General features: G+C 42.7%; 1 protein-coding gene across 19 annotated transcripts in view; it reads left to right on the forward strand.

Annotated features, from left to right (window-relative positions):
- CADPS2 (calcium dependent secretion activator 2) overlaps window positions 1-26,413 on the forward strand; it is a 699,771-nt gene that overhangs the window by 104,497 nt on the left and 568,861 nt on the right. For all 19 annotated transcript variants that reach the window (XM_077264954.1, XM_077264944.1, XM_077264942.1 and 16 more), the window contains exons 4-5: window positions 16,504-16,584; window positions 17,053-17,289. In XM_077264954.1, the coding sequence (XP_077121069.1) occupies window positions 16,504-16,584; window positions 17,053-17,289 (318 nt within the window). The remainder of the gene's footprint in view (window positions 1-16,503; window positions 16,585-17,052; window positions 17,290-26,413) is intronic.

Here is a 26,413-nt window from a genome sequence, read left to right on the forward strand (position 1 = left end):
TAAACTTTCAGTCAATCCATTTTTATTTTTCTATATGAGGGTTTATTTTTTTGCAGGATAGGTTGCTTTTTGTATTTGCCACCAATTGCACACACACGCCTTGACATTGAAATTGCAACACCAAGACGGAAAAGTTGTGAGATTATGGAAATCATAGAAAACATATGTTAATATTATGCAAATGATTAAATATAGATCCCGCCTATTCTGAGATTGTTTTCTTGTGACATAATGTACTTCATGATAGTGATAAAATTTGTTCCAGATGACTTGCATTTATTTGTGAAAATAGCTGAAATTTTGCAAAAATTTGAAAAAGTTGGCAATTTTCAAACTTTTAATTTTTATGCCCTTAAATCAGAGAGTTATGTCACAGAAAATAGTTAATAAATAACATTTCCCACATGTCTACTTTACACTTTACATCAGCACAATTTTTGAAACATTTTTTTTAGTTGGGAAGTTATAGAAGGGTTAAAGGTTGACCAGTATTTTCTAATTTTTCTAACAAAATTTACAAAACAATTTTTTTAAGGACCACATCACATTTGAAATGACTTTGAGGGGTCCAGAAAATACCCAAAAGTGACACCATTCTAAAAACTGCACCCCCCCTCAAGGTGTTCAAGACCACTTTCAAGACATTTAAATATTCACAGGTGCTTCACAAGAATTAATCAAAAGTGAACATTTAGCTTTTTTTTTCACAAAATTTTCACGTTGGACCCAAAATTATTTTCACAAGCCGAACAGGAAAAAATGGACCCCAGAATCTGTTGTGCAATTTCTACTGAGCATGCAGATATCCCGTATGTGGTGAAAACCACTGTTTGGGCACACGGCAGGGCTCGGAATTGAAAGAGCGCCATTTGACATTGAGTACTAAATTTGCTGGAATCATTAGCGGATGCAATGTCGCGTTTAGAGAGCCCCTGATATGCCTAAATTGTGGAAACCCCCACAAGTGACCCCATTTTGGAAACTAGACCCCTCAGAAAAATTATCTAGATGTGTATGGAGCATCTTGAACCCCAAGTCCTTCACAGAAGTTAATAACGTTGGGCCATGAAAAGAAAATCACATTTTCCTCACAAAAACGTTTTTAGCCCTACATTTTTCTTTATTTTCACAAGGGTAAGAGAAGAAAATGGACCCCAAAAATTGCTGTGCAATTTTTCATGAATACACCAATATACCATATGTGGTCGAAACCTACTTTTGAGGCACAGTGCAAAGCTCAGAAGTGAAGAAGCACCATATTGGAATTCAGATTTTGCTCGACTGGTTTTAGGGTGCCACGTCACATTGGTAGAGCCCCTGAGGTGCCAGAACAGCAGTACCCCCATAAGTGATCCCATTTTACAAACCACACCTCTTAGTTAATTCATCTAGGAGTGCAGTGATTATATAGACACCACAGGTGTGTCACAGAATTTTATACGACTGAGTAAGTTAAACCTTAATGGCACCAGTCCTATGTGGGATTCAATCAAACAGTCCTGAACTATTGCCCGTCCGAAGCCTCTATCGGTGATGCTTCATGCAATCATTTATGTGATGTAAATCAACGAAAGTTGGCACTGACCACAAGAATGTGATCCTTTATTCAAAACAGGGTCATTGTACAAAGTGCTGGTCAGGAGTTGTGTGGGAGAGTGCTGAGCTGGACGATGGCCATTTCCCGCTGCAAAATGTGCTTCTACGGTGCCATTGATGCACCTGCGTGTTGCTCCTTCTTTTAATCAAGGTGAGCAACATCTGCCTGTGCACAGGTTTAGTGCTAGTGCTTACCATATTAAAAAGCGGGAACAATACTGCATTTAACACGTTTAAAAAATCAATCAAATACTGTCATTAAAGAAACACGGACATGTCTAGTTTATTGTTCAATTCTATTGGACCTTGGGCATGAACTTGGCTTCCTTAATAATATCTGATTATAATTTATTCATAATTTATTCGGATTCACATTACAGCACCACGAGAGAGAGGGGATCCGCCCTTCAGGAACATGAAACCTACAGATACAAAAAGGGCGGCACCTCTCCCATGCATCAGTTGGTTTCCTGTTCCTGTAGGGACAGGATCCTACAGATGAATTTTAAGGATCCCTGGCCGGCCGAATCAGGTAGCAGGGGGGTCTCCTACCTTGGCCGGTGCAGGAGTTCCTGGAGACGCCACGGTGGTCCTGGCTGGGCTGCACGTCGGTGGCATTTTTCAGCAGGGAGCAGAGTCCGGAGGACTCCTGTCTCCACCAGCGCCGGTAAGTATTCCCCATCCCCTTCCGGTCCGTGCGGTATGCGGTGCAGCAGGGTCGCGGAGTACCAGCGTCAGGAGGTGGGTGCCGTCCAGAGCGCTGCTGGCCGCGTCCGGCGTCCTGCGCCGCTCTGTGTGAGCTGGAGCGTTTCCGGGCCAAGGTGACGCTGGAGCCGGCGAGCGCTTACGGGTCGCTGGGTTTCTGCGCATGCGCAGTCGATCCAAGATGGCGGCGCCCACCGGATCCTGAACGCCTGGTTCAACGCGGGCCTTCTGACCTTCCAGCTGCATCCTGGATTGCGTGGACCAATGGGGACAGCGCGAGGCAGTCTGCTGACCGGAATCAAGGGGGATTTTTAAACAGGTGTCAGATTCAGAACCCTGTTTTGGCCTCATTTCATCATGGAGAGTGATGGTGATCGTCAGCCTCAGCTGCTGGATGAAGTGCGACAAAAGCCCAAGGAAAAGGAGCATGTCAGGAGTGACCAGTCCAGTCGTAAGAGCTCATCCAGGCAGGGATCGAGAGCATCGACTGGGAAAGAACCCCCTCGCATTCCGGTACCTTTTTTCGGTGGGCACTGGTAAGAGATCTACATGAATGTTCACTCAGTGACGCCGGCCCCCTTATACTTTGTCATTTTAGGGAAAAAAAAGTATGGGCAAGATGAAACATAAGGAATGCGCCCTCTGTGGAGTCCCCTTACCAGATTGTTGTCCCCAAAAATTATGCACCCCCTGTATACAGCAGACTGTGAGTTCTACAGGAGGGGTGGGGGTGGAGTGACATTAGGTCGGATAGAAGATATCACCTTTATTGTCCTCCCCCAGGTAGCGGAAGAATCTATGAATGCGGCTAACTTAAAGGAAATGATCCGTGTGGAAGTAAGGGAATCCCTGCGGTCCCTATCCCAGGCGGAAGGTTCAAAGTATAAGGCCCCCTTGAACTCTTGATTCTTCGGAGGAAGAAAGAGAAGAGGATTCCTATGGCTAAGAGATGATGTTCAGCGGATTAGATCAAAGAAAACGTTGGTCTTCTCCGTTGAACGACAAGATTCAGGAACTAATTCTCCGGGAGTGGAAAAAGCCTGAAAAGAAAGGCTCTTTACCACCAGCATTGAAGCGCAGATACCCCTTTGACGATCCAGCTGTTGATTCTTTGGACAAGGCCCCTAAATTAGATGCTGCAGTGGTGAAAGCATCAAAGAAAGCCTCACTACCATTTGAGGACATGGGGACCCTTAAGGATCCTCTTGATAGGAAGGCAGACACCTTCCTTAAGGGTACCTGGGAAATGGCGGCCGGATCTCTGAGACCGGCAGTAACTGCAACCTGAACGGCTAGATCCTTAATGGTCTGGCTAGATCAGTTGGAGTCCCAGCTTAAAGAGGGCGCTTCCAGAGATATAATTCTGAATGCTCTACCAGTAATTCAGGAGGCCGCTGCCTTCCTGTCGGACGCTTCAGTTGATTCGGTTAAAATGGCGGCCAGGGCAGCGGGACTCTCCAATGTGGCTCGTAGAGCCTTATGGTTGAAGTGCTGGTCAGGAGACATTCAATCAAGATCGAAACTCTGCTCTATCCCATGCAAAGGGGAATATCTCTTCAGCCCAACTTTGGATGAGTTGCTAGAAAAAGCAAGGGATGACAAGAAAAAATTCCCTAATTTATCATCAGCATCCTACCGTCGTCCTTTCAACAGAAGGAGATTTGGTTGGGGAAGGAAGTGGTTATCATCACCCTCCTGAGACAATTTTAGATGGGAGGATAGACGCAGAAGAGGTATGGGCTATACACTCACCGGCCACTTTATTAGGTACACCTGTCCAACTTCTTGTTAACTTAATTTCTAATCAGCCAATCACATGGCGGCAACTCAGTGCATTTAGGCATGTAGACATGGTCAAGACAATCTCCTGCAGTTCAAACCGAGCATCAGTATGAGGAAGAAAGGTGATTTGAGTGCCTTTGAACGTGGCATGGTTGTTGGTGCCAGAAGGGCTGGTCTGAGTATTTCAGAAACTGCTGATCTACTGGGATTTTCACTCACAACCATCTCTAGGGTTTACAGAGAATGGTCCGAAAAAGAAAAAAATCCAGTGAGCGGCAGTTCTGTGGGCGGAAATGCCTTGTTGATGCCAGAGGTCAGAGGAGAATGGGCAGACTGGTTCGAGCTGATAGAAAGGCAACAGTGACTCAAATCGCCACCCGTTACAACCAAGGTAGGCCTAAGAGCATCTCTGAACGCACAGTGCGTCGAACTTTGAGGCAGATGGGCTACAGCAGCAGAAGACCACACCGGGTACCACTCCTTTCAGCTAAGAACAGGAAACTGAGGCTACAATTTGTACAAGCTCATCGAAATTGGACAGTAGAAGATTGGAAAAACGTTGCTTGGTCTGATGAGTCTCGATTTCTGCTGCGACATTCGGATGGTAGGGTCAGAATTTGGCGTAAACAACATGAAAGCATGGATCCATCCTGCCTTGTATGGAGCATCTTTGGGATGTGCAGCCGACAAATCTGCGGCAACTGTGTGATGCCATCATGTCAATATGGACCAAAATCTCTGAGGAATGCTTCCAGCACCTTGTTGAATCTATGCCACGAAGAATTGAGGCAGTTCTGAAGGCAAAAGGGGGTCCAACCCGTTACTAGCATGGTGTACCTAATAAAGTGGCCGGTGAGTGTATGTTCCGCCGTTCCTCAAAAGAATGTAAGAAACCGGACCAATGACTAGCAATCCCTGTGGGAGGGGTGATTGGGTGCGAGGCATAATATCGGATGGACTGAGACTTGAGTTTAGTCACCTGCCTCGAGATAAGTTTAAATTAACTCCCTTGCATTCTTCCCCTCTTGAACAAAGAGCTTTGGAAGCGGAGGTCGTAAGCTTATGCCTTAAAAAAGTTCTGATTGAAGTTCCGGAATCAGAGAGAGGAAGAGGGTTCTACTCTAATCTATTTCTAATTCAAAAACCAGACAAATCGTTTTGAACCATTATAAACCTTAAGTCCCTTAATGAGTTTCTGGTTAATAAAACCTTTAAGATGGAATCAATGAGTTCAACAATAAAGATGCTGTTCAAACACTGTTTCATGATAGTTGTAGATTTAAAAGATGCATACTATCATGTACCTATCCATGAAGACTTCCAAAGATTCCTAAGGGTAGCGGTTCTTAAGGGAATAGTTCGCCATTTTCAGTTCAGAGCACTTCCCTTCCCAGAGGTCTATCAGCAGCGCCTAGGGTGTTTACAAAAATGTTTGCTGAGGTCATGGCGCACTTACGAGAATCTAATATTCTCGTTATTCCTTATCTAGATGATTTCCTTATAGTGGGGAACTCAGCAGACCATTGCCTTTCACAAGAACGGCTACGACCAGATTAGAACACCTAGGCTGGATTATAAATTATGAGAAATCCTGGTTACAGCCCCTAAAAATTCAGAGATTCCTAGGGCTACTATTAGACTTGGAGGCCCAACAATGTCATTTTCCGCCGGATAAGTTATTGCATATTCAACAACAGGTGCCAAAGTCGATTGATAAACCCTCAATGACCCTTAGACAAGCTATGTCGCTGTTAGGATCCCTGACTTCATGTATTCCCGCTGTCCGTTGGGCTCAAATTCACACCAGACCTTTACAGTCAGAGGTACTGGTCAATGATAGGGCCTTACAAGGGTCCTTGCATGGTCAGGTGACATTAAGTCCAGCAACCCGTACATCTCTTAGATGGTGGCTAAATGAGGATAAATTATCGGCAGGTGTTCCCTGGGTGGTGACACATGTGACTCGTGTAATAACCACAGACGCTAGCCCCTAGGAGTGGGGGGCACACATGAGTGACATTGTAGTTCAGGGTCTGTGGGACTCCCAAACATCAGTTTCTTCCAATCAAAGAGAGTTAATGGCAATTGAACTTTCAGTTAAGAAACTCCTCGTATATCTACAGGGTCTCCATGTCAAGATCCTCTCGGACAACCAGGTGGCGGTGGCCTACGTAAATCACCAAGGTGGAATGCATTCTGAATCTCTGATGCAAGTGGCGGATCGCCTATTCCAAACAGAAGAAAGACATTTTCTGTCTTTAACTGCGCTGCATATCAGAGGGAAGGAAAACGTAAAGGCCGACTTTCTAAGCCACAATACGTTAAAGGGAACCTGTCACCTGAATTTGGCGGGACCAGTTTTGGGTCATATGGGCGGGGTTTTCGGGTGTTTGATTCACCCTTTCCTTACCCGCTGGCTGCATGCAGGCCGCAATATTGGATTGAAGTTCATTCTCTGTCCTCCGGAGTACACGCCAGCGCAAGGCGTGTACTCCGGAGGACAGAGAATGAACTTCAATCCAATATTGCGGCCAGCATGCAGCCAGCGGGTAAGGAAAGGGGGAATAAAACACCCGAAAACACCGCCCATATGACCCAAAACTGGTCCCGTCATATTCAGGTGACAGGTTCCCTTTAAGACAAGGGGAATGGTCTCTGAACAGAGACATCTTCGGTCACATTGTCTGCAAGTGGGGTCAACCAGAGGTGGACCTCTTTGCCACCAGGGACAACAGAAAAACAAGAAAATTCTGTTCCCTAAATCCAACGGAGAATCCTCTGCCAGTGGACGCCTTCCTGATAGAATGGGATTTTCTGTTGGCTTACGCATTTCCCCCATTGGCCCTGTTGCCCCTAGTGGTCAGAAAGATCAGGGAGGATCAGGCAAGAGTCATACTGATTGCCCCATTCTGGCCCAGAAGGGCCTGGTTCGCTTGGCTCAGGACCATGTCGGTAGACGACCCCTGGGTGTTTTCAGACATTCTGGACTTACTCTACCAGGGTCCGATCAGCCATCCAACAGTGAAGGAACTCCATTTAACGGCATGGAGTTTGAGAGGTCATTGCTAAAAGACAGAGGTTTCTCCCCAAATTTAGTAGATATCCTTCTGAAGAGTAGAAAACAAATAACAACAAAGATCTACTCTAGAACCTGGAAAAAGTTTGTGATTTTAATATTGATGAAGGAATACCCATAAATCAGATCTTAGAATTTCTGCAGAAGGGTTTGGAGCTAAATCTATCCACAAGTAAGCTAAAAGTACAAGTCTCAGCCTTAGGGGCACTGTTTTCTTGTAACATTGCTAATAACTATTGGGTTTCAAGGTTTATTAAGGCATCTAGTAGAGCTAGACCCATACACAAGAATAGGTCGGTACCTTGGGATCTCAACCTAGTCCTTTCAGCCTTGACTAAGGAACCATTTGAACCCTTACATTCAGCCTCAATTAAGATGTTATCCCTTAAAACAGCGTTTTTGGTAGCAATAACATCTGCTCGTAGGGTAGGGGACATCCAGGTGCTTTCTAGACTTTCCCCTTATACAGAGTTTTTACAGGATAGAGTAGTCCTCAAGCCGGATCCGTCTTATTTGCCAAAAGTAGCATCACATTTTCACAGATCACAGTAGATAGTTCTACCATAATTTCTCCCTAATCCTTCTAACTCTAAGGAAGAGATACTCCATACATTGGATGTTAGAAGATGCCTGTTAGAATATATCTCAGTCACTGAAGCTTGGAAGAAAGATAATGCGTTATTTTTGTCCTTACAAGGTCCTAGAAAATGGCTCAGAGTATCGAAATACACACTAGCAAAGTGGATTAGGGAGGCTATCTCTCCGCAGAATCTGAGGGCACATTCCACCCGGGGCCATAGCATCATCCTGGGCGGAAAGATCTGGAGTGTCAATCAACCAGATATGTAAGGCAGCCACGTGGTCATCCCCTTCCACCTTTTTTAAGCACTATTGGTTGGACTTGGGGTTCTCCTCTAATCTCACCTTCGGGTTAAGGGTGCTACAAGCTATAGTCCCTCCCTAAGGTAGCTTACATCTCTGTAAATCTCTCGTGGTGCTGTCATGGGAATCCGAATAAAGCATTAAGCTACTTACCGGTAGCGGCATTTTTCTGAGGCCCATGACAGCACCCTTAGTTCCCTCCCTTTTTCATATGGGGGTTGCACTTCCTAAAGAATGTATATATGTATATATATAATGAGATATATAGATCTCTCGTGTGGTATCTAGTTACAATGCAACAGCATATTTTTGTATATAAACTGTATATATTGTATATTTGTGTGCCACTAACCGCGGTAGTCCTCTCAGGCTCTGAAATACAACTGATGCATGGGAGAGGTACCGCCCTTTTTGTATCTGTAAGTTTCCTGTTCCTGAAGGGCGGATCCCCTCTCTCTCGTGGTGCTGTCATAGACCTCCGAAAAATGCTGCTACCGGTAAGTTGCTTAATGCTTTCCACCCCTAGGCGGATATTTGACTTTCAGTGCCTACAAGTCGGAGTACACTCGGGTCTGTATTCTGAAAATCCCTCATGTTTGATCAATCTAGGTGCCCCTTTTCCTGACATAATTGATCTGCAGTGTTCTCTTAACCTCACATTTAAAGGCCAAGCAGCAGTGGATGTTGCTGAGTGAAAATTGCAAACTGCCATTGCAGTACCCTGTACTTTGTGGTGCCCAGCTCATACTTCTGGAGACATGCATCTGTAAATTAGGCGGGCTGTCATAGCTACAAAAATGCCAAAGATGTGGAAACTAAATGAGGTTTAGGCACACTGTGGGGCTCAGAAGGGAGGGGCCATTCGGATTTGGGAGGGCAGAATTTGCTAAATTTCTTTTGGGGACGAGAAGCTATAGTGCTTTTTAAGAGCCTTTGTACCACCACTAGCGTGGAAGCTACCCATATCTCTGTTAACAAATAATGGAGCGGAGTGGCTACTTGTTTTTTTTTTTGTGGACTGAGTTAAAGCTTTTAGTGGGAATATTTTACATTACATTTGGGATCACGTTTATCCAGCGCTCTACGCTGAGTACTTACTAAATCTCCGAGCCACGGGATTCAGATGAAACCTCTGAGAGAGCCATTCACTATAATGAGGCAGCAGAGTTACTCTGAACTCTGTCTGGCCTTTGTTAAGTGGTGTTTTTCTTTTCAGAAATGCAGAAAACTGTGGTAGATTGAGCTTTTGTAAATCATTAGAAGGAAGAAGTGGCAGCACTCACCGATCTTCAAAGCAGATGAATCTTTATTGCATTAAAATCTTCACGGCTCAGGGGTGCATATACAAAGGAGTGTGCAAGCTCAAACGACGGCCGTTTCATGCTGCTTGAGCGCTTCAACGGGTTTGTGAATCAGATTGAGCTTTTATGCATGCCTAAAAAGATGGTCACCGCTGGATCACAAGTCAAACGTTGTCCACATTATAAGGAAACGTCCGCCAAGGCTTCTGTCTGAATCACGTACACTACCGTTCAAAAGTTTTGGGTCACCCAGACAATTTTGTGTTTTCCATGAAAACTCATACTTTTATTAATCTAGTTGCCAAATGAATTGAAAATCTAGTCCAGACATTGACAAGGTTCGAAAAAAATATTTTTATTTGAAATAATAATTTTTTCCTTAAAACTTTGCTTTCGTCAAAGAATGCTCCCTTTGCAGCAATTCCAGCATTGCAGACCTTTGGCATTCTAGCAGTTAATTTGCTGAGGTAATCTGGAGAAATTTCACTCCATGCTCCCGAAGCCCCTCCCACAAGTTGGTTTGGCTTGATGGGCACTTTTTGCGTACCATACGGTCAAGCTGCTCCCACAACAGCTCAATGGAGTTGAGATCTTGTGACTGTGCTGGCCACTCCATTACAGATAGAATACCAGCTGCCTGCTTCTTCCCTAAATAGTTCTTGCATAATTTGGAGGTGTGCTTTGGGTCATTGTCCTGTTGTAGGATGAAATTGGCTCCAATCAAGCACTGTCCACAGGGTAAGACATGGCATTGCAAAATGGAGTGATAGCCTTCCTTATTCAAAATACCATTTACCTTGTACAAATCTCCCACTTTACCAGCACCAAAGCAACTCCAGACCATTACATTACCTTCACCATGCTTGACAGATTGCGTCAGACACTCTTTCAGCATCTTTTCAGCTGTTCTGTATCTCACAAATGTTCTTCTTTGTGAGCCAAACACCTCAAACTTGGATTCGTCTGTCCATAACACTTTTTTCCAATCTTCCACTGTCCAATGTCTGTATTTTTTTGCCCATATTAATCTTTTCCTTTTATTAGCCAGTCTCAGATACGGCTTTTTCTTTGCCACTCTGCCCTGAAGGCCAGCATCCCGGAGTCGCCTCTTCACTGTATATGTTGATACTGGAGTTTTGCGTGTACTATTTAATGAAGCTGCCAGTTGAGGACCTGTGAGGCATCGATTTTTAAAACTACAGACTCTAATGTACTTGCTCAACTGTGCAGCGGGGCCTCCCACTTCTCTTTCTACTATGGTACACACCGTTGTAGGAAATCTTCAGTTTCTTGGCAATTTATCACATGGAATAGCTTTAATTTCTAAGAACAAGAATAGACTGTCGAGTTTCACATGAAGTTCTTTTTTTCTGGCCATTTTGAGAGAGTAATGGAACCAACAATTTAATGCTCCAGATTCTCAACTAGCTCAAAGGAAGGACAGGTTTGTAGATTCTCTAATCAGCCAAACTGTTTTTGTGCTAACTTGCACAAGGGTTTTCAAGGCTATTCTAACCATCCATTAGCCTTCTTACACAGCAAACACAAAGTACCATAAGAACACTGGAGTGATTTTTGTTGGAAATGGGCCTCTATACACCTATGAAGATATTGCATTACAAGCCAAACATTTGCAGCTAGAATAGTCATTTACCACAGTAACAACATATAGAGTGTATTTCTGAATCATTTAATGTTAGCTTCATTAGAAAAAAAACTGTGCTTTTCTTTCAAAAATAAGGACATTTCTAAGTGACCCTAAACTCCTGAATGGTAGTGTGTTTCAGAGATTTACAAGGAAACCCTGGTGTAAGCGCTCAGCGTAGAGTGCAAGCTAAATGTGAGCCCTGCTGGCCCAACCCCTTTCAGTTTTGGCCATGGCGGAGCCATTTTTTTTTTGGGACTAGACTTTAGACAAGATTATCGCTGATGCTACAAGAGATAGAAGCACTCTTCTCTCTCAGACCTGGGTGATCCACCCATTTCACAGATTACAGTTTTGCCTCTTTTGCCAATTTCTGGCACCAAGTGAGGTCAGTCATAAGGTTAGACCAAAAGCCCCCTAGGATAGAAGATCAGCCTTCAGGTCCCTACTCTCTGGGCGGCCTCAGAGAGTGAGGAAGGTAACTGAGGAAGCAATGCATGACAGGTCACCCCCACTCAGTAATTCTTCTTGAGTTGGAGGCAGCCTCCTCTCCTTGCCAGGACTATTGTTGGAGGCAATCAGCAACATCTGTGTAAGAAAGGTAGTCTCTTCAGGGTACAGGAAAGATTTCTCTGCTCTTCCACCAGATTGATTTCAGTTCCTGTCCCCCCAGATCCCCTATGATAAGACACAGTTTCGAGCAAGTCATATCTTCTTTGATTAGGGCAGGAGTAGTCACAAAGGTTCCTCCTTCAGAATGTTTCAAAGGGTTTTACTCAAATCTTTTTGTGATGCCAAAAAAGAATGGTTCGGTGTGACCCGTCTTATACCTGAGGCATCTGAACAAGTGGAATCGTGTGCGTCATTTCAAGATGAAGTCTCCACATTCCCTCATTGATTCCATGGCACCTGGAGAAATTCTGTCCTTAGAAGATATTCAGGATGCCTATCTTCATATACTTATTTTTCAGACTCATCAGAGGTATCTTTGCATTGCGATCAACCAGATTACTTTCAGTTTGTGGCCCTCTTGTTAGTCATAGCCACTGGTCCCAGAGTATTTACGAAGGTCCTTACCTGGACGACATCCTATCAAAGCACCCTCTTTCTCTTCAAATCATCCTAGACTCATTAGCTCATTTTGGATGAATTATCAACAGGGCAAGTCCTCGTTGATTCTGTGGTATATTCGACATGTCCCAAGAATGTCTTTCTCCAGAAGAAAAGTGATTACGGTATTTCTCCAGTCCGCCTTTCAGATTTTGAGGTGACCAGGGACGCAGCCTCTCCTGTTCTGCATGAGGGTCCTAAGCAAGATGGTGGCAGCATTTCAGACAGTCCCGTTAGTACAATTTCTATCAAGGGCTCTGCAGAATGCTCTCTTGGCCAGTTGTTACAGATTGATACTCTTTGGACTCTCTAAGATGGTGGTTAATATCACATATGTTATCTCAAACTTGCTCTTTTCACCCCATCCATTGGCAGGTGCTGACTAATTAACATTAATATCCTAATCTTCAAGGATGAGGAGCAATCTTCTGCTATTTATCCATTCGGGGATCCTGGGGAGATCAGGAGAGTCTTCTCCCAATCAATATTTAATATTGCAGTCATGAAGCACCAATATACTTTGTATAAATGAGTGGTAAATACCAGCTCTCTCTAGGCACTCCTCAGGTGCCCTTCTGGGACTACTCCAAACCAATACATAAACAAGAACACGGAGGAACAAAGTCCACTTAAACATATTTAGAAAACAATATTCAGTAGGTTTATTAAGTAATAACAATCATATACAAATACAAATATGTAAGATACAAAACATGGGTGTATTGTCAATACAGCCATATAGCAGAAGACACATAAAGGAGAAAATGCGGCAATGACCAAGTCAGGGGGGGAGCTCACAAATAAACCTTTCGGGTGGTAGCATCAATTCGAAGTATAGAGAAAACGTATGACCAAATGCAGTCACTATGTCCAACTCACGTGGCTAAATTGCCCCAAGTACATGATCACATATTCATATATACATATAGTCGCTGCTTACCCATTGTGAATCAGGTATGGCCTCCCCACCTCACTCGGTCCCCCCGGACGCGCGTTTCGCGTAGCTTTTTCACACACACACCCTGTTGAAAAAGCTACGCGAAACGCGCGTCCGGGGGGACCGAGTGAGGTGGGGAGGCCATACCTGATTCACAATGGGTAAGCAGCGACTATATGTATATTATTATTATTTATTATTATTATTATTATTATTATTATTTATTGTTATAGCGCCATTTATTCCATGGCGCTTTACAAGTGAGGGGTATACATAATAAAAACAAGTACAATAATCTTGAACAATACAAGTCATAACTGGTACAGGAGGAGTGAGGACCCTGCCCGCGAGGGCTCACAATCTACAAGGGATGGGTGAGAATACAGTAGGTGAGGATAGAGCTGATCGTGCAGCGGTTGGTTGATCGGTGGTTACTGCAGGTTGTAGGCTTGTCGGAAGAGGTGGGTCTTCAGATTCTTTTTGAAGGTTTCGATGGTGGGCGAGAGTCTGATGTGTTGTGGTAGAGGGTTCCAGAGTAGGGGTGATACGCGAGAGAAATATATGAATATGTGATCATGTACTTGGGGCAATTTAGCCACGTGAGTTGGACATAGTGACTGCATTTGGTCATACGTTTTCTCTATACTTCGAATTGATGCTACCACCCGAAAGGTTTATTTGTGTGCTCCCCCCCGACTTGGTCATTGCCGCATTTTCTCCTTTATGTGTCTTCTGCTATATGGCTGTATTGACAATACACCCATGTTTTGTATCTTACATATTTTTATTTGTATATGATTGTTATTACTTAATAAGCCTACTGAATATTGTTTTCTAAATATGTTTAAGTGGACTTTGTTCCTCCGTGTTCTTGTTTATGTTCTCCCAATCAATGTACTGAAACTCTGAGCTATTCATCTGGCTCTTCTGCATTGGCAACAGAGAAAATAAAAAAAAATTGGAGTCCAGCTCAACAGAACTGGATTTTCCTTTTCTTTTTATTTTTCAAAAGAAAATATAATGCATACAAAAGAAAAATTTACATGGTCGACATGACCCAGTCGACACGTTTCAACTGCACTAGGCAGTCTTACTCATGACTAGTGCAGTCAAAACGTGTCGACTGGGTCATGTCGACCATGTTAATTTTTCTTTTGTATGCACTATATTTTCTTTTGAAAAATAAAAAGAAAAGGAAAATCCAGTCCTTTTGAGCCAGACTCCAATTTTTTATATTTTCCTTGATGTGTCTGGGCCCCTGGTGAATGAGCATAGAGCAACTGGGTGAGCTGGAATCAAGTTTCTATATCTGTTCTCAGAGTTACCAGTTCAAATTCAGCAGGACAATGCCACGGCTATGGCATTCATCAATCGACAGGGTGGAACGCCGATTCGGTCCAACATGTCAGAAGTCGCAAGGATTCTGGAGTGGGCAGAAAATGCTGTATCACTGATCTCGGCAGTTCACATATGCGGGGTGGAAAACTGTGCAGCAGATTTCTTAAGCTGCCAGCAGACATTTGCAGGGGAATGGTTTCTACATCTGAACGTATTCAGCGAGATTTGCCAATGGTGGGTTACTCTGGATGTCGGTCTAATGGCATCCAGGCTAAACCACAAGATGCTCCGGTTTGTCGCCAGGTCTCAAGATCCTCTGGCAGTTGCAGTAGGTGCATATGCATTGCCGGTCCTGTGGTCCCAGTTCGCTCTGCCCTATATCGTTCCTCCTCTAAACCTTCTACACAGTCTTCTCAAGAAGATAAGGGCTGAGGGCACAAGTAATTCTTGTTGCGCCGGACTGGGCCTCTTAAGGTCTGGTATTCCAACGTGATCAACCTGCCGGTAGATGTTTCTTGGGTTCTTCCAGATGGCTCTGATCTTCTGTGTCATGGACCGTTCCTCCACCGGAATTCACAGACTCTCAATTTGTCGACATGGCTGTTAATTCTGCGATTTTTAAGGACAACAGATTTATCGGAGCCAATGATCCAGACCGTGATCAGGACACAAAAACCTTCTTCATTGCGTGTCTATCATCACACCTCGAAGGCCTTATTTTTGGTTCTGTGAGTCTGAGTTTACCCCAATATCATTCTCCTTGCCTGTACTTCTCTCCTTTCTCCAGTCAGCATAAGAGGCTGGGCTGGTGCTTATTTCTCTCAAGGGTCAGGTTTCCACTCTGGATATTTTATTTCAGAAAGATCTGGCATCTAAGCCAAAGGTCAAGACTTTCTTACAAAGCCACCATACAGGCATCCCCATGATTCTTGGGGTCTAAATCTTGTCTTGGAGGCACTCCAGTCTCCACCTTTTGAACCTATTAAGGAGATCTCCACTCTGTGTCTCTCCTATAAGGTAGTGTTTCGGGTAACCATCACTTCTATCAGAAAATATCAGAGTTGGCGGCTCTGTCTTGTCTCACTCCTTATCTAATTCTTCACCAGAACAAGGTACATTTGCGGCCAATTCCATCCTTCTCTCCCTAATGTGGTCTCTGCTTTTAATTTTAACAAATTGTCTTCGCATCTTTCTTCCATTCGTCGTCTCATCCAACTGAGAGCACTTTACACAAGTTGGATGTCATCGGGTGGTGCTGACCTATCAGTTCATTACTGATCCATTCAGATGGTCAGGCTTCTTGTTTGTGATTCCTGAGGGGCCTTGAAGGGCACTTGCTGCTTCTAAGGTGACCATTGCTCGCTGGATCAGGACATCCATTATTCAGGCTTATGTCAAAGTGCAGTGTTCCTCCTTTTAGGGTCAAGGCCCACTCTACTTGAGCGGTAGGACTTCCTGGGCAATTCGTCACCAGGCATAAGTTCTGCAGCTCTGCAAAGCAGCCACGTGTTTATCTCTGCATACCTTTACTAAGTTTTACAGGGCCTACACTTTTGCTTTGGCAGATGCAAATCTGGGCAGGAAGATACTACAGGTAATGGTTGCTCAATCGGCAGATTGAGCTACAGTGGAAAAATGTATGTGGTAACAGTAAAATTATGTTTATTTCCCACCTCAGGGACAGCATTAAGAGATCGCAGTTTGTTCCCCCAAATGAGATGACTGAGAAATAAAGATTTTTTTCCTCTTCTTAAAATCTCGTTCTCGTAGCTTCTATTGGAGGATACAGCACCCATATGTTTTTCTTCGGATGGAGTGTAATTGAATTACTTTTCTGTTCTTAATACTTTCTTTACTTCTCCTACTTCTTTCTCACTAATCTGAGTAGGCCTAATGCCAACAGGTAAAGTTCATTCTGCTTGGGAGGAACCAATTTTAATTTGTGATGTAATAATAAGTGTCAGCCTCCAGGTGCCAGCAGAGTATTCCTGTTTTTGGTGTCCCTCAATAGAGGCTGCCAGAAATTTTTATTTTTACAGTGAGTAAAAATTCTTTATTGGCAAAAATTGAATTGTGGCAATAGTGAAGACATTTTAAGTTCTAATGATCGTATTCCCATTCAATATTTCAGTTGGATAACGCAGATGAGCAAGCAGCGCAGATCCGTCGTGAACTTGATGGGCGTCTACAAGTAGCAGATCAAATGGCAAAGGTGAAAGTAAAAAGTCTTAAGTAATCTTTCTGTCTGTCAAAAAGCAAAATACTGTAGTTAACACGGTGTTTTACAATTTTCCATAGTAATGCAAGTATATATAAAATTGAAACCGTTCAGGTTCAAGTGAATACAGTGTAAAGTATTGAACTTATGATACCATTCACATATTGTCTTGTTAGATTTTTTTTATTAAGTGGCATTATTTGGTTCAAGAACAGTGAATTTTATGTTACACTTTTCTTTGTAATCAACACTTATGTTCTTAAAATATACTTACAAATGAATTCATATTACAGAATATAAAAATAAAATGAGCTGTCTAGAGGCAATTACAGACACTGAAAAGTCTGGATTCTATTTTTGGAGTTAATGTTTCCATAGTTTTCTAGGTGATGGTAAAATACAATTTTACAGTGCATTTCTCATGTCAATCACCCACTTAATTGTTTTTTAATTATTTCATAGGAGAAAATATTTCCAAGGTTCTTAACTAAGGAAATGGAGGGAATGTTTATTGAAGAGCTGCGAGCGTCAGTCAATCTCCTAATGGCCAACCTAGAAAGTCTTCCAGTATCTAAAGGTGGTCCTGAGTTTAAACTGCAAAAGTTAAAACGTTCCACAAATTCTGGTTTTCTGGATATTGGAGATGAAAGTGAAGTTCAATTATCAAAATCTGATGTTGTCCTATCCTTCACTTTAGAGGTATGTCTGTTTTAAAAAGCTGCAGTAATTATTGCTCAGCGTGATTATTTTTATCCATGTGGCCTATTGCATTTATAGAGAACAGTGCCAGCCATATTTTTCCATGGTTATGTGGTACATCCATGGACTAGCTGAAAAGGACTCCTATAACAGTTATGCAATAATGGCCAAAATATTTGAAACTTTAGAAAACAAAGTTTTGCCGTTTCAGTGTTTTAGATCTTTAAGACAGATGTTTCTATGGTTACAGAGGTACTATAAGAATTTCATACTTTTTTAAAACTTTTATTGACATATATCAAGGTTATGCAAAGACTCAATATTTACAGTGTTGATCTTTATTGTTCGGGACTTATGCTCTTAGATCTAGCAGTTGGATATCTGCTTCTGGGCCAATTTCTGACTGATGGTAACTTATTTTTGCTTAAAAAATGTTTTTTCTTTTTTGTCCAACCGCGTTTTGAGTATTGACCACAGGTTTTCAATGGAATTGAGATATGGGTAGTTTCCTGGCCATGGTCCCAAATTTTCAATGTTTTGGCCACTGGTTATCACTTTTGCATGGTGCTCCATCATGCTGGAAAAGAACATTGTTCATCACTAAATTGCAACCTGCTTTGTGAATAAATCAGAAGACACTGCGGGACGGGATCCCGGGTAGCGCGGCCGCACAGGCGCAGTCAGCAAGACATCAAGTGATGTCAGAAGACGGGCAGCGCTAACTGCGCATGCCCAAGGCATGAGATAACAGTGCAGGCACCGGGACAGTTAAAAACAACGCTGAGGATGCGGCGCCAGGCGCTAAGAGGGCATGAGTGACGGCGGTGCTGCGTCTGCTTTAGGGGGAAAGACCTGCCCCCAGGACTGTTTCAAGGTATTTTGGACAAATTGCAAAATTGATTATTTCTGCAGTTACAGCACCAAGAACTAAAAGAGCCAACTTGTCAGAATGCAGCATTAGTGCTGCACAAGGTGGCTCTTTTAGTTACAAACGCCTGGGGGCGTGACAGGTTCCCTTTAAAACAGGTATACTCCAAAATACAGCTATATACAAAAAAACTCAAGGAGTACAAAAATACCCATATAAAATATATGAATATTTTATTATTTATTTATTAATAATCAAATTCAAAAAAGTACTATAAAAATTGAAAAAATGGACAATAGTAATTGCAGTGAATGTATCCATATAGCAGGACTATCACAATACTAGGAAAGTAAGATAGATATAATACTATGGGTTTAATTAGGATAAAAAACGTATTGCTATCACAGCTGTGACACCATAAATACCAAAAATATATATAATATAAATCTAGCACTGAAAAGACGATCTCACCCAAATCAGTCCTTAGAAGTAGTCAGACCAAGCAGCCCCAACGCGCTTTTCGCATGGGCTTTCTCAAGGAGCTGTGCACAAATCTATATGCTGGTCCTCCTATATAACCTAATTAATTAAACCCATAGTATTATATCTATCTTCTTTTCCTAGTATTGTGATAGTGCTGCTATATGAATACATCTACAGTCATGGCCAAAAGTATTCACACCCCTGCAATTCTGTCAGATAATGCTCAGTTTCTTCCTGAAAATGATTGCAAACACAAATTCTTTGGTATTATTATCTACATTTAATTTGTCTTAAATGAAAAGACACAAAAGAGAATGAAGAAAAAAGCAAAACATTGATCATTTCACACAAAACTCCAAAAATGGGCCAGACAAAAGTATTGGCACCCTCAGCCTAATACTTGGTTGCACAACCTTTAGCCAAAATAACTGCGACCGACCGCTTCCGGTAACCATCAATGAGTTTCTTACAATGCTCTACTGGAATTTTAGACCATTCTTCTTTGGCAAACTTCTCCAGGTCCCTGATATTTGAAGGGTGCCTTCTCCAAACTGCCATTTTTAGATCTCTCCACAGGTGTTCTATGGGATTCAGGTCTGGACTCATTGCTGGCCACCTTAGAAGTCTCCAGTGCTTTCTCTCAAACCATTTTCTAGTGTGTTTTTTGGGTCATTGTCCTGCTGGAAGACCCATGACCTCTGAGGGAGACCCAGCTTTCTCACACTGGGCCCTACATTATGCTGCAAAATTTGTTGGTAGTCTTCAGACTTCTTAATGCCATGCACACGGTCAAGCAGTCCAGTGCCAGAGGCAGCAAAGCAACTCCAAAACATCAGGGAACCTCCACCACGTTTGACTTTAGGGACCGTGTTCTTTTCTTTGAATGCCTCTTTTTTTCTCCTGTAAATTCTATGTTGATGCCTTTGCACAAAAAGCTCTTCTTTTGTCTCATCTGACCAGAGAACATTCTTCCAAAACGTTTTAGGCTTTTTCAGGTAAGTTTTGGCAAACTCCAGCCTGTCTTTTTTATGTCTTGGGGTAAGAAGTGGGGTCTTCCTGGGTCTCCTACCATACAGTCCCTTTTCATTCAGACGCCGATGGTTTAGTAAGGGTTGACACTGTTGTACCCTCGGACTGCAGGGCAGCTTGAACTTGTTTGGATGTTAGTCGAGGTTCTTTATCCAACATCCGCACAATCTTGCGTTGAAATCTCTTGTCAATTTTTCTTTTCCGTCCACATCTAGGGAGGTTAGCCACAGTGCCATGGGCTTTAAACTTCTTGATGACACTGCGCACGGTAGACACAGGAACATTCAGGTCTTTGGAGATGAACTTGTAGCCTTGAGATTGCTCATGCTTCCTCACAATTTGGTTTCTCAAGTCCTCAGACAGTTCTTTGGTCTTCTTTCTTTTCTCCATGCTCAATGTGGTACACACAAGGACACAGGACAGAGGATGAGTCAACTTTAATGCATGTTAACTGGCTGAAAGTGTGATTTAGTTATTGCCAACACCTGTTAGGTGCCACAGGGAAGTTACAGGTGCTGCTAATTACACAATTTAGAGAAGCATCACATGATTTTTTGAACAGTGCCAATACTTTTGTCCACCTCCTTTTTTATGTTTGGTGTGGAGTTATATCCAATTTGGCTTTAGAACAATTCTTTTTGTGTTTTTTTCATTTAAGACAAATTAAATGAAGATGATAATACCAGAGAATTTGTGTTTGCAATCATTTTCAGGAAGAAACTGAGTATTATCTGACAGAATTGCAGGGGTGTGAATGCTTTTGGCCATGACTGTATTGTATAATATTGCGTCATGGAGTGTATTATGGTCTCTGTATTCCAGGTCTGTATACATTTGTATTAGTGTCAGACTTTTGTCTTTGCTCTTCACTGCAATTACTATTGTACATTTTTTCAATTTTTATAGTATTTTTTTGAATTTAATTATTTACAAATAATTAATAAAATATGACTAAGGGCTTGTAGTTCTCCACTTTCTTCTCCGGACAATCATTTTGCCTGTTTGAAGGGGGCTTTATCAGAAAAAATAACTTTTACCCCAGACCTCTGCAGTCTAATCACTGTATTTAATGTAAAATGTCCATCTCTACTTTATGTTTTTCTTGGAGAGAAGTGGTTTCTTTTACTGCCCTTCTTGACATAAGGCCAGCCTCTGCAAGCATTTGCTTCTTTATTCATGTAAGTACACTGACACTGCATGCTACCATTCCTGAGAAAGCTCTTCACTGGTGTTGAACTGATTCCGTAGCGAAGTCGTCTTTAAAAGATGGTCCTGACACTTGCTTGGACTTTCTTGGGCACAGTGAAGCAATCTTCCTAGCAATTGAACCTGTATCTTTTGAAGTTCTTGATAATTTGATTAGTATTTTATTTGAGATCAATATTACAAGCAGCAGTGTTTTTGACTGTAAATCCCTTATGGAAAGCAATGATGACTGGATGTGTTTTCTAGGAGCTTACATGGTTATTAGAAGATAATGGGCTAATACATCAAAGTGTTTACACCAGAAAACACATGTTTTATTTATTTATTAACAGCCTTCAGCTTTATCTCGAGTCATAGCGACTTGATGGATGAGCACTGTAGGAAGATCGATCTTGTGCAGTCCTAGATAGGTCCACCATTTTCTTGATTGTATCAAGCTATCAAGTTGCTTCTGAAGCGATTGCTTGTTTCGTGTGATATGTCTAAAGCAGCCAAGTTGTAGCTTGTTGATCCTTGCTTCTAGTGACATGTCTGGCTTGATTTGTTTGAAAATTGATTTGTTTGTTCTTCTTGCCATTCATGCTATTAATAGCATCTTTCTCCAACAACATGTTTCGAAGTTGTTGATTTTTATGTAGATATGTCAGTACTGCCTTCTTCTTTGGATTTTAATATCTTGGCATATTTAGTCCGTTTCCTTGGGGGAATCCTGCACTCATGTAGGCAGTGCTGCTGATAAGTAATAATCGCTTCAAAAGATCAAAACACCACCTGTGGACTTATTGTAACACTTAGCTGGCGGCGAAACGTGCGTCGAGGTGAGGGGATGCTGCGCAGCACACTTTCGTCTGGAAACCTGAAACACTGGCTATAAGGTAGTTTTGGCACTATAAATTAAATATTGGCTGCTCTATTTATACTCCTTTACAACCTAAAGGTTCTGAGGCCACACCTTTTACGGCACATGACAGCCAATCTAATCAGCTGTTTATTTGGTTGCCGCAACATCGCAATAACATGCCATAATTGGCAATCAGAACATATCTACCCCAAAATGGTATCCATAAAAACGTTAGCTCGGTGTGCAAAAAATAAGCCCTCACTCGGCCCAGATAACAAAAAATGTAGACGTTACAGGTCTCAGAAAATAGCGACTTTTTTTCTTTTAGGCTGTGTGCACACGTAGCAGATTTTTCACGTTTTTTTCGCGGTTTTTCGCTATAAAAATGCTATAAAACTGCGAAAAAAACCGCTCACATTAAGCATCCTATTTAATAGAATGCAATCCGCATTTTCTGTGCACATGCTGCATTTTTTTCCTGAGCGGAATCGCATTCCGGAAAAAAATGCAGCATGTTCATTAAATTTGCGTAATCGCGGGGATTCCGCACACCTAGGAATGCATTGATCTGCTTACTTCCCGCAGGGGGCTATGCCCACCATGCGCTAAGTAAATAGATCATGTGTGGTTGGTACCCAGGGTGGAGGAGACGAGACTCTCCTCCACGGACTGGGCACCATATAATTGTTAAAAAAAAAATAATTAAAATAAAAAATCATGATATGCTCACCTTCGATGGCCCCCGGAGTCTTCCCGCCTCTCAGCGGTGCACGTGGCCGCTTCCGTTCCTATAGATGGTGTGTGTGAAGGACCTGCGATGACGTCGCGGTCACATGACTGCGATGACGTCGCGATCACGTGACCGCGACGTCATCGAAGGTCCTGCACACACACCATCTATAGGAACAGAAGCCGCTGAGGATATCGGCTGTTTGCGGAAGGTGAGTATAACCATTTTTTATTTTTTTTAATTATTTTTAGCATTCTTTCTTTTACTATTGATGTGGTATAGGCTGCATCAATAGTACAAAGTTGGTCACACTTGTCAAACACTATGTTTGACAAGTGTGACCAACCTGTCAATCAATTTTCCAAGCGATGCTACAGATCGCTTGGAAAACGCTAGCATTCTGCAAGCTAATTATGCTTGCAAAACGCTAGTTTTCTGCGGGAATATGCATGCCAATTCCGCATGCGATATACCCGCGGCAGGAGTTGCAGAATTCTGCAACGTGTGCACTTAGCCTTACAAACTTTGCAATTTTTTTTACCACTTGCATAAAAATTAACCTGTACATGTTTGGTATCTGCAAACTTGTCGAACGTTTCCAGATCATAGCGGGAACTCAAAAAAACAGTAGTGAACATAAATCCCCTTAAAAGACAAAATTTATTATATAATCATCTAAAATTACACCACCCCAGTGTTCTCCCAGCAGAAAAAACTCTGCCAAAAATAGCTACAAGGTGACCACTCCTAGCACATACCCTACAATAACCTAACTGTTGCCTGCCTTGCTGTGGAGGTTGGCACCCTAGATGATGCTTTTTTGGCGCCCCCACTCAACGTGGACTAACCCTCACTGCACTTCCTCACCCTGATAGAAAGGTGGGAAAACAATAATAATAGAACAGAGATGAAAAAAGCAAAAAAAATGGTCACACAAAAAAACATAAAAACCAAATATAATCAAAAATAGCAAAAAGGTCAAGGCAGGACAAAGTGCAGTCATATATGATTATGATCCTTACATCAACGTGACTGCCAAATGCTATCTCGTAACATCGGGTATATTGCCAGATTTGCCATATCAATACGGCAATAAACCAGTACCAAAAAACAAAGGAAACAGGATAGCGCCCATGCAATACTACATAATCCAAACTGCAACCTAGAGGATAATCTAGCAGTCTAGACAATGCCCATAGATGAGGGCATATAGAATCAATAGTCCATGCAAAATATGCTGTTAATATACACAATAGTAAAGATGGCGATCACTTATCCTGATATTGTACGCCTCTGTACGCCTCAACGCGTTTCCCCGTGGTGCGGTTCATCAGGAGGCCCATCGTACGTGTCAGATACCAGATGCCATGGATAAAAAAGCTTTACGATATGTTACGAGATAGCATTTGGCAGTCATGTTGATGTAAGGATCATAATCATATATGACTGCACTTTGTCCTGCCTTGGCCTTTTTGCTATTTTTGATTATATTTGTTTTTTATGTTTTTTTGTGTGACCATTTTTTTTTGCTTTTTTCATCTCTGTTCTATTATTATTGTTTTCCCACCTTTCTATCAGGGTGAGGAAGGGCAGTGAGGGATAGTCCACGTTGAGTGGGGGCGCCAAAAAAGCGTCATCTAGGGTGCCAACCTCCACAGCAAGGCAGGCAACAGTTAGGTTATTGTAGGGTATGTGCTAGGAGTGGTCACCTTGTAGCTATTTTTGGCAGAGTTTTTTCTGCTGGGAGAACACTGGGGTGGTGTAATATTAGATGATTATATAATAAATGTTGTCTTTTAAGGGGATTTATGTTCACTATTTACAAACTTGTAATGACCTGGAGAATCATAAAGGCAGGTCAGTCCTTAGCATTTAGTGAACATATTAAAAACAAAACGCAAAAAAATAATTGTGGAATTGCGCTTCTTTTGCAATTTCAACTCCCAATGGTGTTGTTCAAAAATACAACTCATTCCGAAAAAAACAAGCCCTAACACAACCATATTGCTGAAAAAATAAAAAGTTATTGCTCTGGGAAGAAGGTGAGCAAAAAGCAAAAATAAAAAAACAGAAATACCCAAGCTGGTAAAGGGGTTATTGAGTTGGTTAATTAACTATTTATACCTTTTGACATTGGTGAATTTTCACAATGTATTGCACTTTCTTTTGTATCCATATGATAAGCTGTTGTTTTTTTTTTTTTGTTTCACATTTACCGTATATACTCGAGTATAAGCCGAGATTTTCAGCCCATTTTTTTGGGCTGAAAGTCCCCCTCTCGGCTTATACTCAAGTCATACCCGGGGGTCGGCAGGTGAGGGGGGCGGGGGCTGTGTAATTATACTTACCTGCTCCCGGCACGGTCCCTGGACGTCCTTGCTTCTTCCTGTACTGAGCGGTCACATGGTCCCGCTCATTACAGAAATGAATATGCGGCTCCACCTCCCATAGAGGTGGAGCCGCATATTCATTAATGTATGAGCGGTAACGGTGACCGCTCAATACAGGAAGAAGATGCAGCGCAGGGGATGAAGCAGGGACACAGCGCCAGGAGCAGGTAAGTATACGGGGAGGGGGAGCGCAGCGCTGCGCGATATTTACCCCTCCTCGTTCCAGTGCGGCTCCTTCTTCATCGTCCTCTGGCAGTGACGCTGAGGTCAGAGGGCGCGGTGACGTAGTCAGTGCGCACCCTCTGCTGAACGTCAGTGCCGAAGACGGAGCCGCACAAGGAGCAGGTAAAAGTGCCGGGGTCCTGAGCGACGGAGAGGTGAGTATGTATGTGATTTTTTTTTATGGCAGCAAAAGCAAATGGGGCAAGTGGCTGTGCGGAGCATCTGTATGGGGCCATAACACTTGTGCAGCACTATAAGGGGCAAGTGTCTGTGCGGAGCGTCTTATGGGGCCATAACACTTGTGCAGCACTATAAGGGGCAAGTAGCTGTGCAGAGCATCTGTATGGGGCCATAACACTTGTGCAGCACTATATGGGGCAAGTGGCTGTGCGGAGCATCTGTATGGGGCCATAACACTTGTGCAGCACTATATGGGGCAAGTAGCTGTGCGGAGCATCTGTATGGGGCCATAACACTTGTGCAGCACTATATGGGGCAAGTGGCTGTGCGGAGCATCTGTATGGGGCCATAACACTTGTGCAGCACTATATGGGGCAAGTAGCTGTGCAGAGCATCTGTATGGGGCCATAACAATTGTGCAGCACTATAAGGGGCAAGTGGCTGTGCGGAGCATCTGTATGGGGACATAACGCTTGTGCAGCACTATATGGGGCAAGTGGCTGTGCGGAGCATCTGTATGGGGCCATAACACTTGTGCAGCACTATATGGGGCAAGTGGCTGTGCGGAGCATCTGTATGGGGCCATAACGCTTGTGCAACACTATGAGGAGCAAGTGGCTGTGCGGAGCATCTGTATGGGGACATAACGCTTGTGCAACACTATCAGGCGCAAGTGGCTGTGCGGAGCATCTTATGGGGCCATAATGCTTGTGCAGCACTATAAGGGGCAAGTGGCTGTACGGAGCATCTGTATGGGGCCATAACGCTTGTGCAGCACCATATAGGGCAAATATCTCTATGGAGCATCTTATGGGGCCCTTATTACCCTTTATGCAGGATTATATGGGGCATATTTTAATATGGAGCATCTAATGCGGCCCATCAAACTGTATGGAGCATTATATGGGGCTCTTGATTCAATATGGATATTCAAAAACACTTAAACTACTGATGTCTCAATTAATTTTACTTTTATTGGTATCTATTTTTACTTTTGACATTTACCGGTAGCTGCTGCATTTTTCACCCTAGGCTTATACTCGAGTCATTAAGTTTTCCCAGTTTTTTGTGGCAAAATTAGGGGGGTCGGCTTATACTCGGGTCGGCTTATACTCGAGTATATACGGTAATTATAATTATTTTCAATTGGTCTATTAGATTAAGCAAAATACATA

Source organism: Ranitomeya variabilis, chromosome 5 (genome assembly GCF_051348905.1).
Source record: "Ranitomeya variabilis isolate aRanVar5 chromosome 5, aRanVar5.hap1, whole genome shotgun sequence".
Taxonomy (NCBI): Eukaryota; Metazoa; Chordata; class Amphibia; order Anura; family Dendrobatidae; genus Ranitomeya; species Ranitomeya variabilis.